The sequence below is a fragment of the Scyliorhinus canicula genome, chromosome 3 (genome assembly GCF_902713615.1).
Source record: "Scyliorhinus canicula chromosome 3, sScyCan1.1, whole genome shotgun sequence".
Taxonomy (NCBI): Eukaryota; Metazoa; Chordata; class Chondrichthyes; order Carcharhiniformes; family Scyliorhinidae; genus Scyliorhinus; species Scyliorhinus canicula.
In genome coordinates this window covers 76205406-76221896 of record NC_052148.1, presented here as the reverse complement: position 1 = coordinate 76221896, position 16491 = coordinate 76205406, and the positions used below count along the sequence as shown (strand labels likewise).

General features: G+C 50.3%; 1 protein-coding gene across 3 annotated transcripts in view; it reads left to right on the top strand.

Moving 5' to 3' along the window:
* Positions 1-16491, top strand: part of LOC119962749 (probable E3 ubiquitin-protein ligase HERC1) — a 594360-nt gene that overhangs the window by 90832 nt on the left and 487037 nt on the right. For all 3 annotated transcript variants that reach the window (XM_038790765.1, XM_038790766.1, XM_038790764.1), the window contains one exon: positions 1635-1779. In XM_038790765.1, coding sequence (XP_038646693.1) covers positions 1635-1779 — 145 coding nt within the window. The remainder of the gene's footprint in view (positions 1-1634; positions 1780-16491) is intronic.

Below are 16491 nucleotides of genomic sequence, written 5' to 3'. Positions count from 1 at the left end.
TATACAGACCTGCCTCCCCTCTCTATGCCCTTCCACCTGGCCGACGACCTAAGTGCGATAGCCAATGGCTTGATTGCTGAAGCTAACGGTAACCAGGGAAACCAAAAGTACCCTGAGCTTAATGCATTGGTGCGAATGCTTGCAGTGGGGACTCTGTCCAAAAGCGTAATCCATGAAATCAACCTAGGCCCAAAGCCAAACCGCCCCACTATCTCAAAAAGGTAGCCCACTCCACCCGGGCAAATGCTTTTTCTGCATCCATGGAGATGATTACCTCTGGCTTAAACCCTGATCTGGACGACAGTGTCACATTCAGGAGTCTCCTAATGTTGGCTGACAATAGCTGGCCCCTAACAAATCCAGTCTGATCCTCGGAAATTACTCCTGGCAAGCACCCCTCCAAACAAGTTGTTAAACTTCTTTGCCAACAGATTTGCATCCGCGTTCAGCAGAGAGATGGGCTGATATGACTTGCATTCCATGGGATCTTTATCCTTCAGGAACAATAAAATTGATGCTGTGCTAGTGTGGCAAGCAACACCCCATGTGACAGATAATAGTTAAAAATGTCCAACAGATGTGGCCCCAACTCTGTCGCAAATCTTTTATAAAATTTCACCGGGAATCCATCCAGGCATGGTGCCTTCCCTGAATGCGTAGAACAGATACACTTCATAATTTCTGAGCGGCACCTCCAGCTCCTGCCCTCTTTTCCTCTCCACTAGCGGGATAGTCAAGTCTTCCTCCAGAGACTCAGACCCGTATATCCCTTGATGAAACATATCCAGTACTCCGCTAACCTTTTCTGGATCAGAAACTACCCCCCCCACCAACTCCACCTTCACCTAGAGGTTCTTCTTCTCCGCCAACAGCTCTGTCGTTGGGGGTAGCAGAGTATATAGTATTCCACCGCAAGAATAGACCCTACCAAACTCTCCAACTACACCACTTTTCCATCTGAACAGCACCTGCTAAATGGGCAAAAAGAGCCAAAAAACAAATCCCCAAGCAGGAGCCATGTTATATGCGACCAATCATTTCATGGTCTCCGCTGGAAGTGAGAAGAGGCCGTTGTTTAAAAAAAAATGTGCAGAACTTTTCCAAATCATGAAGGGTCTGGACAGAGTAGAAAAGGATTCACTGTTTCATTAACATGAGGAAATATTTTTATGCAGCAAGTGGCTAAGAACTGGAATGCACTGCTTGAGAGTGTGCTGGAGGCAGATTCAATCATTGCTTTCAAAAGATTAGAGAAATCATTTGCAGGGAAAAGGTGGCAAAATGGGACTGGATGAGTTGCTGTTGTGGAGTGCCAGCACAGGCTGAATGGGATGGAATGTCCTTTTGTACTGTAACCGTTCTGTGATTCTAAATGAGAAGAAATGAAGATGATTAATGAATTTGATTGGGTAAATAGACCATTCTGCCTTTTCTGTAGCGCTGTCGACTGTTCATATCCTTGAATTATATGTATATATTTTTTTATTCAGCTACTTAACTTTAGAAAGCAACCTAAAATTCAAATCTAGATTGTTTTGTAAAAGATTAGTTTTGTCAAAAATTACGTGGATTGTCGATATTTAAAACATGTACTACAGAATATTCAACTAAGTTATCTTTTTCTCTTGCTCCAGGTGTTTGCTTGGGGCTGTGGTTCTTGCCTGGGAAGTGGTTCTTCAGAAACCACAGCTCTTAGACCACGTCTAATTGAGGAGCTGAATTCAACCAAAATCATTGATATTTCTTGTGGAGATAGTCATTGCTTGGCTCTAACACACGGTGAGTTACAGTTTAGGCCACAGTTATACTCAAATTCTGAAAAATATTACGACAAGAATTGCATAAGTGCTATCACAAATATCTTAAATAAAAATTTGAATTCCACATCCAGCATGGCATGTGAAAAATTTAAGAATGGATTAGACATGAGATTGAAGGATGAATGGGTACAGTCTTAAGAAAACAGGGTGGGTATGTGGGATTAGGACTATTTATTGTGTGGAGGAAAGGCACCAGTGTGGACTGATTGGACTAAACCAGAGCTTCCATATTGCAATTTCTTTGTAACCTTATGCCTGGAGTATTGGGGAATGGCTTTAGCCAAAGATGAGATCTTACCTCTGAGATCACCTTTCCAAACATAAAGCATCGTCCAGTTTTCTTAATGTATTTTGCTGTGTATTTCTGTACATCTAATTTAATTGGGCAAGAATGTGGGCAGACATAAATCAAATCAATTTTGGGAAAAAAGATGGCATACAATTCCTATTCAAGGAAATCATGCATGTATCTATTTTTTGTTTATTGGTGGTTAATAATATATGTTAATTTTGATTTGAATTTGAAAGTTAAAGCTTTAGTTATTCTGTCTCCATTTTAAAGTTATTTTCTGACATTTTTGGTCATGAATGTGAACAGACAGCCCAAACCTTTGCACATGGCTGACTGCAAATAGGCTGCTAAAATAGGTCACAGTTTCATCATATGTGTTCCCCCTTCTTCCCATGAAAAGTTGTTCTCTGTTCGCGATCACTCCATCATTGATTTTGCCCCGGCTCGAAGTGGCCTTGTGGGTAATCACTATGATCTATTAAAAACCATGAATAGCCTCAAGATTCTGAAGGCACAGGTTAGAAGTGTGATGCAAACTTGCTACTTGTCTGAATGAGTGCAACTCCAATAGCACTCGAGAAGCTCCACATCATCCAGGGCAAAGTAGCCCATTTGATTGCCACCCCATCCACCACCGTAAACATGCACACACTCCACCACTGGTATAGTGTGGCTGCAGTGTGTAGCATCTGCAAGATGCAAATTGTAATTTAACAAGACGTCTTCAACAGCATCTTCCATATATGTGACCTGGACCACTTGCAAGATCAAGGGCAGCAGGTTAAAGGACCGGGTAGAAGGGCAAGAGTAGTCTGGAACATCACCACCTACAGGTTTCCCTCTAAATTTCACATATTCTGACTCGGAAATATAATGTTGTTTTTCCATCATCTTAGAACTCTCTAATTAACAGCGCAGTGGGAGCCCCTCCATCACATGGACTACAGTGGGAAAAAAAAATGAAAATCGCTTATTGTCACGAGTAGGCTTCAAATGAAGTTACTGTGAAAGCCCCTAGTCGCCATATTCCGGCGCCTGTTCGGGGAGGCTGTTACGGGAATCGAACCGTGCTGCTGGCTTGTCTTGGTCTGCTTTCAAAGCCAGCGATTTAGCCCAGTGAGCTAAACAGCCCTTACAGTGGTTCATAAAGGCAGCTCATCACTACATTCTGAAGGGCAATTAGAGATGAGCTGTAGATGATATCGTGTGAATTCATCATTTTAAAAGTTACTGCTGCTGTAGGTAATATGTGACTATACAGTGCTTGGAATAATTTTGTGGCAGCACCTCACACAAATCTTATAAATTCCGATCTTTCCCTCAAGACAAATGAGTGTTTGGGTCCCAAAATATATCCAAATGAACAGAAAAAATGTAAAATATAAAACTGATTAGAAGGCATGTGACATCACAGCAGGGAAAGGAAGATCAGCAAATCAGTGGGCCACATTGAGTTGGCAGATAAATCCAGAGCCTGGTCTGTGGAAGATTAATTTCCAAAGGGGAATAATGCAGCAGGGCAATAGGTTACACATTTTCATTATTTTAGTCAGCAGCAACAACCTGCAATTACATGGTACTTTTAACATGTGGAATCAAAAGGTAGAAAACTAGAAAGATATGGAGAAGGAGCAGGGTTCAAAATGCATGGGGGTAGTGGCACATTTTCCCTTGACAACTAGATTGGGAGGGTGAGGCCATGGAGAGATTTGAAAACATGTCTGAGAATTTTAAAATCAAGATATTGCTTAATTGCGAACAACATAGGTCAGTGGGCACAGGGGTGATGGGAGAATGACACTTTATGCAAGTTAAGACACGGGCATCAGAGGTTCGAATCACTTTAAGATTACAGAGGATGTAGGCGACCAGCCAAGAGGGAGTTGGAATAGTCGAGTCTGGAGATAATGAAGGCACAAATAAGGTTTTTTTTTAGCAGGTCCCAGGTTTAAGAGATATAATAGTATTTTGTCTTTGATACATGAACTACCAAAGATTCTCTATCTGCCCACTCCTGCCACTGGAGAGGGGCTGGTTTAGCACACTGGGCTAAATCGCTGAATTTAAAGCAGACCAAGGCAGGCCAGCAGCACGGTTCAATTCCCGTACCAGCCTCCCCGAACAGGCGCTGGAATGTGGCGACTAGGGGTTTTTCACAGTAACTTCATTGAAGCCTACTCGTGACAATAAGCGATTTTAATTTCATTTCATACATGATTGACCTCCAACCATCAAGATCCACGTTGAGCCCTTGGACAACTTGGATCATTTCCCATACCTTGGGAGCCTCCTCTTGGAGCGAGCAGCCATTGACAACGTCATCCAACGTCGACTCCAATGCACAAGTGTAATCTTTGGATGCCTAAGGAACAGAGTATTCGAAGACCTAGACATCCAACCCCAGCACCAGTCTACAGAGAGCAGCCGTGGTTCCTGCCCTCCTGTATGCATCAGAAATATGGACAATGTACATCAGACACCTCAAATCCTTGGAGAGATATCATCAATGTTGCATCCGCAAAATCCTGCAAACCACTGGCAGGATAGGCATACCAACATGAGCTTCCTCTCCCAGAACAATATCCCCAGAATCGAGCACTGTTCGCACTCGATCAGCTGGGATAGGAGGCCAGGTTGCCCGCATGCCCGACACAAGATTCCCAAAACAAATGCTCTACTCCAAGCTCCACAATGGCAAGCTGTTACTAGGAGGGCAGGGGAAGCGCTACAGGGACACTCTGAAAGCCTCCCTAAATAAATGCAGCATCCTCACTGACATGTGGAAATCACGTGCCTCAGAACGCACAAACTGGAGAAAAAGCATCCGCGAAGGCACCAATCACCTCAAAACATCGTACAGTGGGGCACGCAGAGGCCAAGCATAAACAGTAGAAGGAAAGCGCAGAATCCAGAGCGTCCCACCTACCTCATCAAACACCACCTGCCAAACCTGTGGCAGAGTGAATTATCAGGCTGAGCCTGGCACATGTTGCGGTTGCATTTACCATCCTCGGGAGCGTCTGCCCATACGCCTCCCTCCAACTCCCCACCAAGCTCCTCCCCCCACTTGAGTTTCAGTCCCTCGGTCCCTGTGTCCTCCGCTCCCATAAGCTCCTTATAAATATCTGAGACTCTCCCCTCTCCTACCTCACCCCTGGAAACTACCCTGTCCTGGATCCCCCTTGGTGGAAGGCGTGGAAAGGACGGGACCTGTCTACGTATGAAATCCCGCACCTGCAAGTACCGAAAGTCATTTCCCTTCGCCAGCCCGAACTTCTCCTCCAGCGCCCTCATGTTCGCGAAGCTCCCTTCCAGGAACAAGTCACCCATCCTTCCCACCCCCGCTACGCTCGAAACCCGCCGTCCATCTTCCCCGGGACAAATCGGTGGTTCTCACATATTGGGGACCAGATCGACGCTCCCACTTCCCCAGCATGCTTCCTCCATTGGCCCCAAATCCGCAGAGCCGCCACCACTATAGGGCTGGTGGAGTATTTGGCCGGCGGGAGCGGCGGAAGAGCCGTGACCAGGGCTGCCAAGCTGGTGCCCCTGCACGAAGCAGCCTCCACCCGCTCCCAAACCGACCCAATATCCACCATCCATTTCCTTATCATGGCTATGTTAGCTGCCCAGTAGTTGTTGCTGAGGTTCGGCAACGCCAGTCCCCCCTCGCTACGGTTCTGTTCCAGCATCCCCCTCTTTACCCACGAGGACTTCCCTGCCCAAACAAATCCCAGGATGATTTTATTGATTCTTTTAAAGAAGGACCGCGGAATGAAAATAGGGAGACACTGAAAAATAAAAAGGAATCTCGGGAGGATCGTCAACTTCACCGTCTGTACTCTCTCTGCTAGTGACAGTGGGAGCACATCACACCTCCAAAATTCACTCCTCATTTGCTCCACCAGCCTACACAAGTTCAACTTATGCATCTTGCCCCAGTCACGCACCACTTGTATCCCTAAATACCTAAAACTTTCCCCAACCAGCCTAAACGGTAGCTCCCTCAGCCTATTCACCTGACCCTTCGCCTGCACCACAAACATCTCGCTTTTTGCCATGTTCAACTAGTAGCCCAAAAACCGGCCAAATTCCCCGAGGATTTCCATAATCCTGTCCATCCCTGCCGCTGGTCCAACACGTACAAAAGCAGGTCATCCGCGTAGAGCGAGACCTTGTGTTCTATACCCCCATGAGCATTCCCTTCCATCCCCTTGCTGCTCTCAGAGCAATTGCCAGCGGTTCTATGGCCAATGCAAACAGCAATGGAGAGAGGATGCATCCCTGTCTTGTCCCACGGTATAGTCTAAAATACTCAGATGTCGTTCTTTTCGTCCTTACACTAGCCTCCGGGGCCTGATATAGCAGTCTAACCCAGTCCACAAAGCCTTTCCCAAACTCAAACCGTCCCAGCACCTCCCATACATAGTCCCATTCCACCCGGTCAAAAGCCTTTTCGGCATCCATTGCCACCACTAACTCCACCTCTCTGCTCTCCGGGGGCATCATAATCACATTGAATAGCCTTCTTAGATTGGCTACCAGCTGCCTGCCCTTAACAAACCCCGTTTGGTCCTCCACAGTCATGTCCGGTAGGCAGTCTTCGATTCTGGACGCCAGGATCTTGGCCAGCAGTTTAGCGTCCACATTAATCAGGGAGATTGGCCGAAAGGACCCACAAGCCTCCGGATCTTTATCCCGTTTTAATATCAGCGAGATGTTGGCTTGCAACATCGTCGGGGGTAGCACCCCATTGTCCCTCGCCTCGTTAAACACCCTAACCAGCACCGGCCCCACTATCCCCCAGAACTTTTTGTAGAACTCCACTGGATACCCGTCCGGCCCCGGGGCTTTACCCAACTGCATGGCCTTCAGGCCCCCCATTACTTCAGCTCTAATCGGGTCCCCCAGCCCCCCTCCCATCCCCCTGCCCACCTTTGGGAACGTCAGCCCATCTCAGAAGCGCCTCATCCCCTCCGGCCGCGTGGGGGGTTCCGAGGTATACAGCTTGCTGCACAAGTCCCTGAATACCCTGTTAAATCCTGCCGGGTCTCCAACCCGGTTCCCTGCCCCGTCCACTACCGTCCCTATTTCCCTGGCCGCCTCCCTCTTCCTAAGTTGCTGTGCAAGCATTCTGCTGGCTTTCTCCCCATACTCATACACCTGGCCTTTCTGAGCTGCTCTACAGCCTTCCCAGTGGATAGCGCCCCCAGCTCCGCCTGCAGTCTCCGTCGTTCCCTAAGTAGCTCTGCCCACGGGGACTCTGCAAATTCCCTATCTGTCCGTATCATTTCCTGCACCAGTCTGTCAATCTCCGCCCTGTCCGTTCTGTCCCTATGGGCTCGGATTGAGATCAGTTCCCCACTCACCACCGCCTTCAGCGCCTCCCAGAGCACCGCCGCTGAGACTTCCCCTGTATCATTGATCTGCAGGTAGCCCTGCATGCATTTCCCCACTCTCACATACCCTCTCATCTGCCAACAATCCCACCTCTAACCTCCATTGTGGGCGCTGGTAACTTTCTTTGCAGACCTGCAGGTCGACCCAATGTGGAGCATGGTTTGAAATAGTGATCGCCGAGTATTCAGTATCCCTCACCCCCCTCCAAAAAGTCCCTACTCATAATAAAGAAGTCAATACGAGAATAAACCTTGTGAACATGTGAATAGAACGAGAACTCCTTCCCCGTCGGTCATCTGATTCTCCAGGGGTCTACCCCCCCCCCCCCCCCCATTTGTTCCATGAACCCTCTCAGTTCTCTTGCCATTGCCGGGAATCTGCCGTTTTGGAGCACGACTGGTCCAGGTCGGGATCAAGGACTGTATTAAAGTCCCACCCATAATTAACTTGTGCGAATCCGAGTCGGGGATTTTCCCCAGCAGCCTTTTGATGAAATCTACATCATCCCAGTTTGGAGCGTAAACATTCACTAGGACCACCCTCACCCCCCACAAGCTTGCCCCGGACCATGAGAAATCTACCACCCCCATCTGTATCTGTGCTGTCCGCCTCAAATTTAACCCGTTTGTTAATCATGATCGCGACTCCTCTGGTCTTAGCGTCAAGCCCCAAATGGAAGACCTGGCTAACCCAGCTCTTCCATAATATAATCTGGTCCGCCACTTTCAAATGTGTCTCCTGCAGCAACATTACATCTGCCTTCAGAGCCCGTAAGTGCGCGAACACATGTGCCATCTTGACCGGCCCGTTTAACCCTCTAAAATTCCAGCCGATCAGCCTGGTTGGAGGGCACCCTTGCTGATCAGGCATCCCCCTTCTTGGGCCCACTCCCTGCCCATGTGCCGCGCCTCCCCTGGTCCGCCTCTTGGCAGCTCCCATGCCGACCTCTTCCCTGTTACCTGGTTCAGTTCCCTCCCTCGTCAGCAGATCATGCCCACCCTCCCCCCAGCAACAACCCCCTGTAACCTAACCCCTGCCATATACTGGCTCTTCCCCCCCCAACCTCGCTCCCGTTGACTAGCTCAAAGTAGCAAGCCTGGTGGCTCTCAACTCCGGCGTCACCATGTCTCCCACCTATTGTCTCCTTCCCCCCCCCCCCCCCCCCCCCCCCCCCCCCCCCACTCCCCCCACCTCTCCAGAACAGCCCCGTTCGAGCAATTGCTCTGGGACTAAAACAGAGAGAAAACAAACAAAGAACAAAGCTCGCCCCCACAATAGTGCAATTCAAACGTGTAATAAGGTGGGCGCTACCACCCACCCCCTTTGCAACTCCCAGAAAAATAGCGAATAGAACCTGAACAGCCTCCCAGCACCCAATAACTTAAACTTTAACTATAACTTTGGCTTTACCTTTAAAACTTTAAAAACAGGCAAAAACAAACACAAGAACACCCCCAATTTTAAGTAAAAGAGCATGCCGAATGACATCGCTAACACGAAGGGCAATCTACGAACAAATGCAAACATCCCTTAATACGCTCTAACTTGAGTCCATGGGTCCTCCGTTCGGCACCAGTCCATGCCCCTTAGCGAAGTCCATCGCTTACTCCAGATCGTCAAAATAATGTTGCTGCCCCCCCCCCCCCCCCCCCCCCCCCCCGGCTGCCTCGCCTGCACTCTGTGTGCTCTGTCCAGCTCCAACGGACGCGGGAAGAAATCATCCCCCACCAGCTTCTGCAGCATGTCTGCCACATATGCCGTGGCATCCACTCCCTCGGCCCCCTCCGGGAGCCCAATGATTCTCAGATTCTGCTGGCGAGACCTGTTTTCCAGGTCCTCCAGCCTGTCCATCAGCCTTGATTGTTGCTCCTTCAACTTTCTAATTTCCACGTCCGCTACCGTTTGGAAATCCGCCTGCTCTTCCACTGTCTTCTCCAGTGCCTGAACCTTCTTATCCTGAGCGTCCAGCCTCTGGTCCAGTCGCTCCACCGCTTTCTGGAGCGGTTCCAAATTATCCCACTTCAGTGCTGCGAAGCTCTCTTTCATGACCTTCAGCATGTTGTCCAGTGCTGTCTGGGCCGTCCGTTCCGTGGTCCATTCGTCGGCCATCTTTCCTCCCACTTGAGCTTCCACACCACCTTTGTTCAGCCCCTTCTTCGCCTGTTTTTGCTCCCTTCTGCTCCTTAAGTCCATACAACTCTGTATGGATTCAGATTTAGAGTGCTATTGTTTTTCACTCCAGCGCTCAAAAGTTCGAAAAAGTCGGCGGAAAAGATCTAAAAGTCTGACCGGACCGAGAGCCACCAAATGCGCGACTTACTCCCTCATAGCCGCCATTGGAAGTCCTCACTGTATTCCTTCTTGACCACTCTATCGACCTGCGTTGCCACCTTCAGGGTACCTGAACTCCCAGATCTCTCTCCATCAATTTTCCCCAGGATTCTTCCATTGACCGTATAGTCCGCTCTTGAATTGGATCTTCCAAAATGCATCACCTCGCATGGGAATTGAACCGTGCTGTTGGCCTGCCTTGGTCTGCTTTAAAAGCCAGCGAATTATCTCAGTAATATCCTCAAAGAATTCTATTAGGTTTGTAAGACATGACCTTCCCTGCACAAAACCATGCTGCCTATCACTGTTAAGTCTATTTTCTTCCAAATGTGAATAGATCCTATCCCTCAGTATCTTCTCCAACAGTTTGCCTACTACTGACGTCAAGCTCACAGGTCTATATCTCCCTGGATTATCCCTGCTACCCTTCTTAAACAAAGGGACAGCATGAGCAATTCTCCAGTCCGCCAGGACCTCACCGTGCACAAGGATACAGCAAAGATATCTGTTAAGGCCCCAGCTATTTCGTCCCTCGCTTCCCTCAGTAACCTGGGGATAGATCCCATCCGGACCTGGGGACGTGTCCACCTTAATGCCTTTTAGAATACCCAAAACTTCCCTCTTCCTTGTGCCGACTTGACCTAGAATATTTAAACATCCATCCCTAACCTCAACATCCATCATGTCCCTCTCCTTGGTGAATACCGATGCAAAGTACTCATTAAGAAGCTCACCCATTTTCTCTGACTCCACGCATAAATTGCTTCTTTTGTCTTTGAGTGGGCCAATCCTTTCTCTAGTTATCCTCTTGCTCCTTGTATACAAATAAAAGGCTTTGGGATATTCCTTAACCCTGTTAGCCAAAGATATTTCATTACCCCTTTTAGCCCTCTTTATTGCGTGTTTGAGATTTGTCCTACTTTCCCGATATTCCTCCAAAGCTTCATCAATTTTAAGTCGCCTAGATCTTATGTATGCTTCCTTTTTCATCTTAGCTAGTCTCTCAATTCCACCCGTCATCCATGGCTCCCTAATCTTGCCACTCCTATAGGGACATGTCTGTCCTGCACTCTAATCAACCTTTCCTTAAAAGACTCCCACATTTCAAATGTGGATTTACCCTTAAACAGCTGCTCCCAATCCACATTCCCTAGCTCCTGCTGAATTTTGTTTTACTTGGCCTTTCCCCAATTTAGCACTTTTCCTTTAGGACCACTCTCGTCTTTGTCCATGAGTATTCTCAAACTTACGGAATTGTGATCGCTATTCCCAAAGTAATCACCAACTGAAACTTCAACCACCTGGCCGGTATCATTCCCCAATACCAGGTTCAGTATTGCCCCTTCCCGAGTTGGACTATTTACATGTTTCTCTAAAAAACTCTCCTGGATGCTCTTTACAAATTCTGCTCCATCTACGCCTCCAACACTACATGAGTCCCATTCAATGTTGGGGAAGTTAAAATCTCTCATCACGACCACTCTATTGCTCATACATTTTTCTATTATCTGTCTACATATTTGTACCTCTACTTCACGCTCGCTTTTGGGAGGCCTGTAGTAAAGCCCCAACAATGTTACTGCACCCTTCGATTTCTTAGCTCTACCCATATTGCCTCAGTGCTCGAGTCTTCCATTGTGCCCTCCTTAATCACAGCTGTGATATCATCTCTGACCAGTAATGCAACTCCTCGTCCCCTTTTATCTCCCTCTCTATCCCTCCTGAAGCATCTGTACCCTAGGATATTTAGTTGCCAATCTTGCCCTTCCCTCAACCAAGTCTCTAATTCCAATAACATCATATTCAACTGCCTTACCTGCTGCACTTCTCGCATTAAAACAAATGCACCTCAGACCACCTGTCCCTTTGCGCCCATCATCTTTTCCCTGTCTACTCTTCCCCTTAGTCACAATGAGTTTATTATCTAGTACCTTACTGGCTTCAGTTGCTGCCTCTTTACTGACCTCTAACTTCCTAATCTGGTTCCCATCCCCCTGCCACATTAGTTTAAACACTCCCCAACAGTATTTGCAAAAGCACCCTCGAGGACATTGGTTCCAGTCCTGCCCAGGTATAGTCCATCCGATTTGTAATGGTCCCACCGCCCCCAGAACTGGTTCCAATGTCCCAAAAATCTGAACCCCGCCCTCCTGCACTATCTCTCAAGCATGTATTCATTCTGGCTATTCTTGAATTTCTACTCTGACTGTCTCGTGGCATTGGTAGCAATCCTGAGATAACCACCTTTTGAGGTCCTACTTTTTAACTTATCTCCTGACTCCCTAAATTCTGATTGTAGGACCTCATCCTGTTTTTTACCTATATCGTTGGTGCCTACATGCACCACGACAACTGTCTGTTCACCCTCCCCCTTCAGTATGTGTGGTGAATGTAATTCACACTATTGTATTGTGTCCTTGTGGGCTCTGTATTCCCACTGTATTGTATTGTGTCCTTGTAGGCTCTGCCTGTGAGCCGTTGCGCGGCTCTGCCCACAGGGGGAGATGAGGAGCTTGTACAGGGCTCCACCCTCGGCTCCGCCCATGGCTCTGCCCATGGCCCCTCCCACTACCGGAAGTATAAAGTGCTGCAGCCGTGTGAGCCTGCCCTCAGTTTTTCTGGTCGTAGGCAGGCTCAGTTGTAAGTCTATTAAAACCACAGTTTACTTCCAATCGTGTTCCGAGTGAATTGATGGTCACATCAATTTAATAGACTTAAGAAAACTACTATGGAATCAGCCCTCAAACCTGATTGACTAGAACTCGACCCGCAGGCTGCAGAGGCGAAGAAAATGTTTCTACACTGGCTTCGGTGTTTCAAGGCCTATCTGGCTGCATCGACCACCTCCGAGACTACAGAGGAGCAGAAACTCAGCCTACTGCACGCACGGGTGAGCCATCGCATCTCTATGCAACTCAATTGTACCGACTCCTATACTGAGGCCCTCGCTATGCTCGACCGATTGTACGTGTGGCCGGTAAACGAGGTCTACGCGTGGCACATTTTCACTACCAGCCGCCAGCGCACCGCAGAGTCGCTAGAGGACTTCCTGCGCGACTTAAAAGCCCTTGCTCGGGACTGCAACCTCCAGGCTGTAACGGCCTCTCAGCATATGGAACTCGCTGTCCGTGATGTGTGCGTTGCAGGGCTCCGGTCTAACTATGTGCGCCAGTGACTACTCGAGAAAGGGGCCCAGAACTTGGAGGACACGGTAGAGCTAGCAACTACTATGGAGGTCGCGTTCCGCAGTCTAAACTCATTTCCCGCGGACCAAGCGACCCCATCGTGGACCTCCGACCAACGACTGCCCCAGGCTTGCGTCGCGCGGCCACCCACTCACTCTGGAGTGCCAGCGTGCCATTTTTGTGGCCAGCCCCAACACCCACGGCAGCACTGCCCGGCCCGCAACGCGACCTGCAGCAGCTGCGGTCGAAAAGGACATTATGCCAGAGTATGCCTGGCGAAATCGAAACCCTCTAACTCCCCCGCAGTCCAGAACAATCGCTCCCCCAATTCGCAGGCCCACAGGCCCCGCAACGTTGCAGCGTGTCTGCCGACTCCGCCTCCGCCCGACATGTGCGAGTCATGGGGGTCGCCATCTTGGACGCCATCTTCCTTGCCACCCGCCACGTGTGATCCACGGGGGCGGCCATCTTGGACGCCATCTTCTTCATTGCCCGCCACGTGCAATCAACGAGGGCCGCCATCTTGGCCATCACCCGACGTTCACCTCGACGACTACAACCTCAGCGGACAGTCATCACGGGGCAGCTCCAGCACTGCTGATCGAGCCGCCGACTACCCGCAACTCAACGCAGTCACGTTGGACTAGTCGCGTCTGAAGCACCTCCAGAGCTCGATGATGTCCGTTCAAATCAACGGATACAAGACACCGTGCCTCTTCGACTCCGGGAGCACCGAGAGCTTCGTACATCCTGACCTGGTAAGACGCTGTTCGCTCCCTATCTTCCCTGCACGGCAAACTATCTCCCTCGCCTCGGGCTTGCACACGGTTCAAATACAAGGGCGCACCATCGCGACCCTAACGATACAGGGCGCCAGCTACTCTAATTTCCAGCTGTATGTGCTCCCCGACCTCTGCGCCCCACTCTTACTCGGGCTCGATTTCCAATGCAACCTCGAGTGCCTCACATTCAGCTTCGGCGGATCCCTACCTCCTCTCACTATATGCAGCTTAGCGACTCTAAAAATTGACCCCCCTCCACTCTTCGCTAACCTAACGGCTAACTGTAAACCATAGCAACCCACAGCAGGCGGTACAGCCTGCAGGACAGAGTATTTATCCGAGCCGAAGTCCAGCGGCTCCTACGTGAGGGAGTCATAGAGGCCAGTAACAACCCCTGGAGAGCTCAGGTGGTGGTCGTCAAGACCGGGGAAAAGTTCCGGATGGTGGTTGATTACAGCCAAACCATTAACCGGTTCACGCACCTTGATGCATACCCCCTTCCCAGAATTGCAGACATGGTCAACCAGATCGCCCAGTACCGCATATTCTCCACGGTGGATCTGAAGTCTGCTTACCACCAGCTCCCAATCCGCCCGGAGGACCGCCACTACACGGCGTTTGAGGCAGATGGCCGCCTCTTCCATTTCCTCCGGGTCCCCTTTGGCGTCACGAATGGGGTCTCGGTGTTCCAACGAGCAATGGACCGAATGGTGGACCTGTACGGGCTGCGGGCCACGTTTCAGTACTTGGACAATGTCACCATCTGCGGCCATGATCAGCAGGACCACGATGCCAACCTCCACCGATTTCTCCAAACCGCCCAGAAACTCAATCTCACCTACAATAAGGAGAAATGCGTTTTCCGCACTACCAGACTAGCCATCCTCGGCTATGTCATGGAAAACAGAGTCCTGGACCCCGACCCGGACTGTATGCGCCCCCTCTTACAACTCCCACTCCCTCATTGTCCTAGGGCCCTCAAGAGGTGCCTGGGATTCTTCTCTTATGACGCCCAGTGGGTCCCCCAGTATGCGGACAAAGCCCGCCCACTATTTAAGATCACACTCTTCCCACTGTCAGCAGAGGCCCGCCAGGCCTTCAACTGTATCAAGGAAGACATCGCCAAAGCCGCCATGCGGGCGGTGGATAAATCCGTCCCCTTTCAGGTGGAGAGCGACGCCTCAGAGGTCGCTCTCGCCACCACTCTGAATCAGGCAGGGAGACCAGGCGCCTTCTTCTCCCGAACCCTCTCCGCTTCGGAACTTCAACACTCCTCAGTCGAAAAGGAAGCTCAAGCCATTGTGGAAGCCGTACGGAACTGGAGGCACTACCTCGCAGGTAGGAGGTTTACCCTCATCACCGACCAAAGATCGGTTGCCTTCATGTTCGACAACTCGCAAAGGGGCAAAATAAAAACGATAAAATCCTGAGGTGGAGGATCGAACTCTCCACCTATAATTATGATATCATATATCGACCGGGGAAGCTCAACGAGCCCCCAGATGCCCTGTCCTGCGGCACATGCGCCAGCGCGCAAGATGACCGCCTAAAGGCTATCCACAATGACCTCTGCAACCCGGGAGTCACCCGGCTCGCCCGCTACATCAAAGCCCGAAATCTACCTTTCTCCACCGAGGAGGTAAAAGCCATCACCAGGGCCCGATCTGCGCGGAGTGCAAACCGCACTTCTATAGACCAGACAAGGCCCACCTGGTAAAGGCTTCCCGGCCCTTTGAACGCCTAAGCATTGATTTCAAAGGGCCCCTCCCCTCGACCAATCGAAATGTGTACTTCCTCAACGTCATAGACAAATTCTCCCGCTTCCCCTTTGCTATCCCATTCCCGATATGTCCTCCCACACAGTCATCAGAGCCCTGCACAGTGTCTTCACCCTGTTCGGTTTCCCCAGCTACGTACACAGCGACAGGGGTTCGTCCTTCATGAGCGACGAGCTGCGTCAGTACCTGCTCGACAAGGGCATCGTCTCGAGCAGGACTACCAGCTACAATCCCAGGGGGAACGGGCAGGTGGAGAGGGAGAATGCAACGGCCTGGAAGACCATCCTACTGACCCTCCGGTCCAGGAATCTCCCGACCTCCCACTGGCAGGAGGTCCTTACCGACGCGCTCCATGCAATTACGTCTCTCCTATGCACTGCCACTAACCAGACCCCTCACGAACGACTATTTGTTTTGCCTATGGGCACCACCACGGGGGCTTCGCTCCCATCTTGTTTGAGGACACCGGGCCCGGTTCTCCGGAAGCACGTCCGGACACACAAAACGGACCCACTAGTAGAGAGAGTACTACTGCTTCACTCGAACCCCCGCTACGCCTTTATTGAATACCCCGACGGCCGCCAGGACACCATTTCCCTCCGGGACCTGGCGCCTGCAGGATCCACCACCACCACCACCACCGCCGAGGTACCCCTCACACTACACCCCACCCAACCCCCCACGCACTGTGCCCCCACGCCTATAGGTTTTCTGCGTTCCCCTGCGTCCGTCACACCGGTCAGGAACGGAGCACGGACCGAAACACCCCCGGAGTCCACCCCCATATCCACACCGTCCGTCACCACCCAGCCACCCGAAGAGGCTGCAATCCCAAAGGACGACTCGGCAACCTGACCGGCTCAACCTGTATACCGTCGCCCCCGCCAGACTTGATTGTTTACA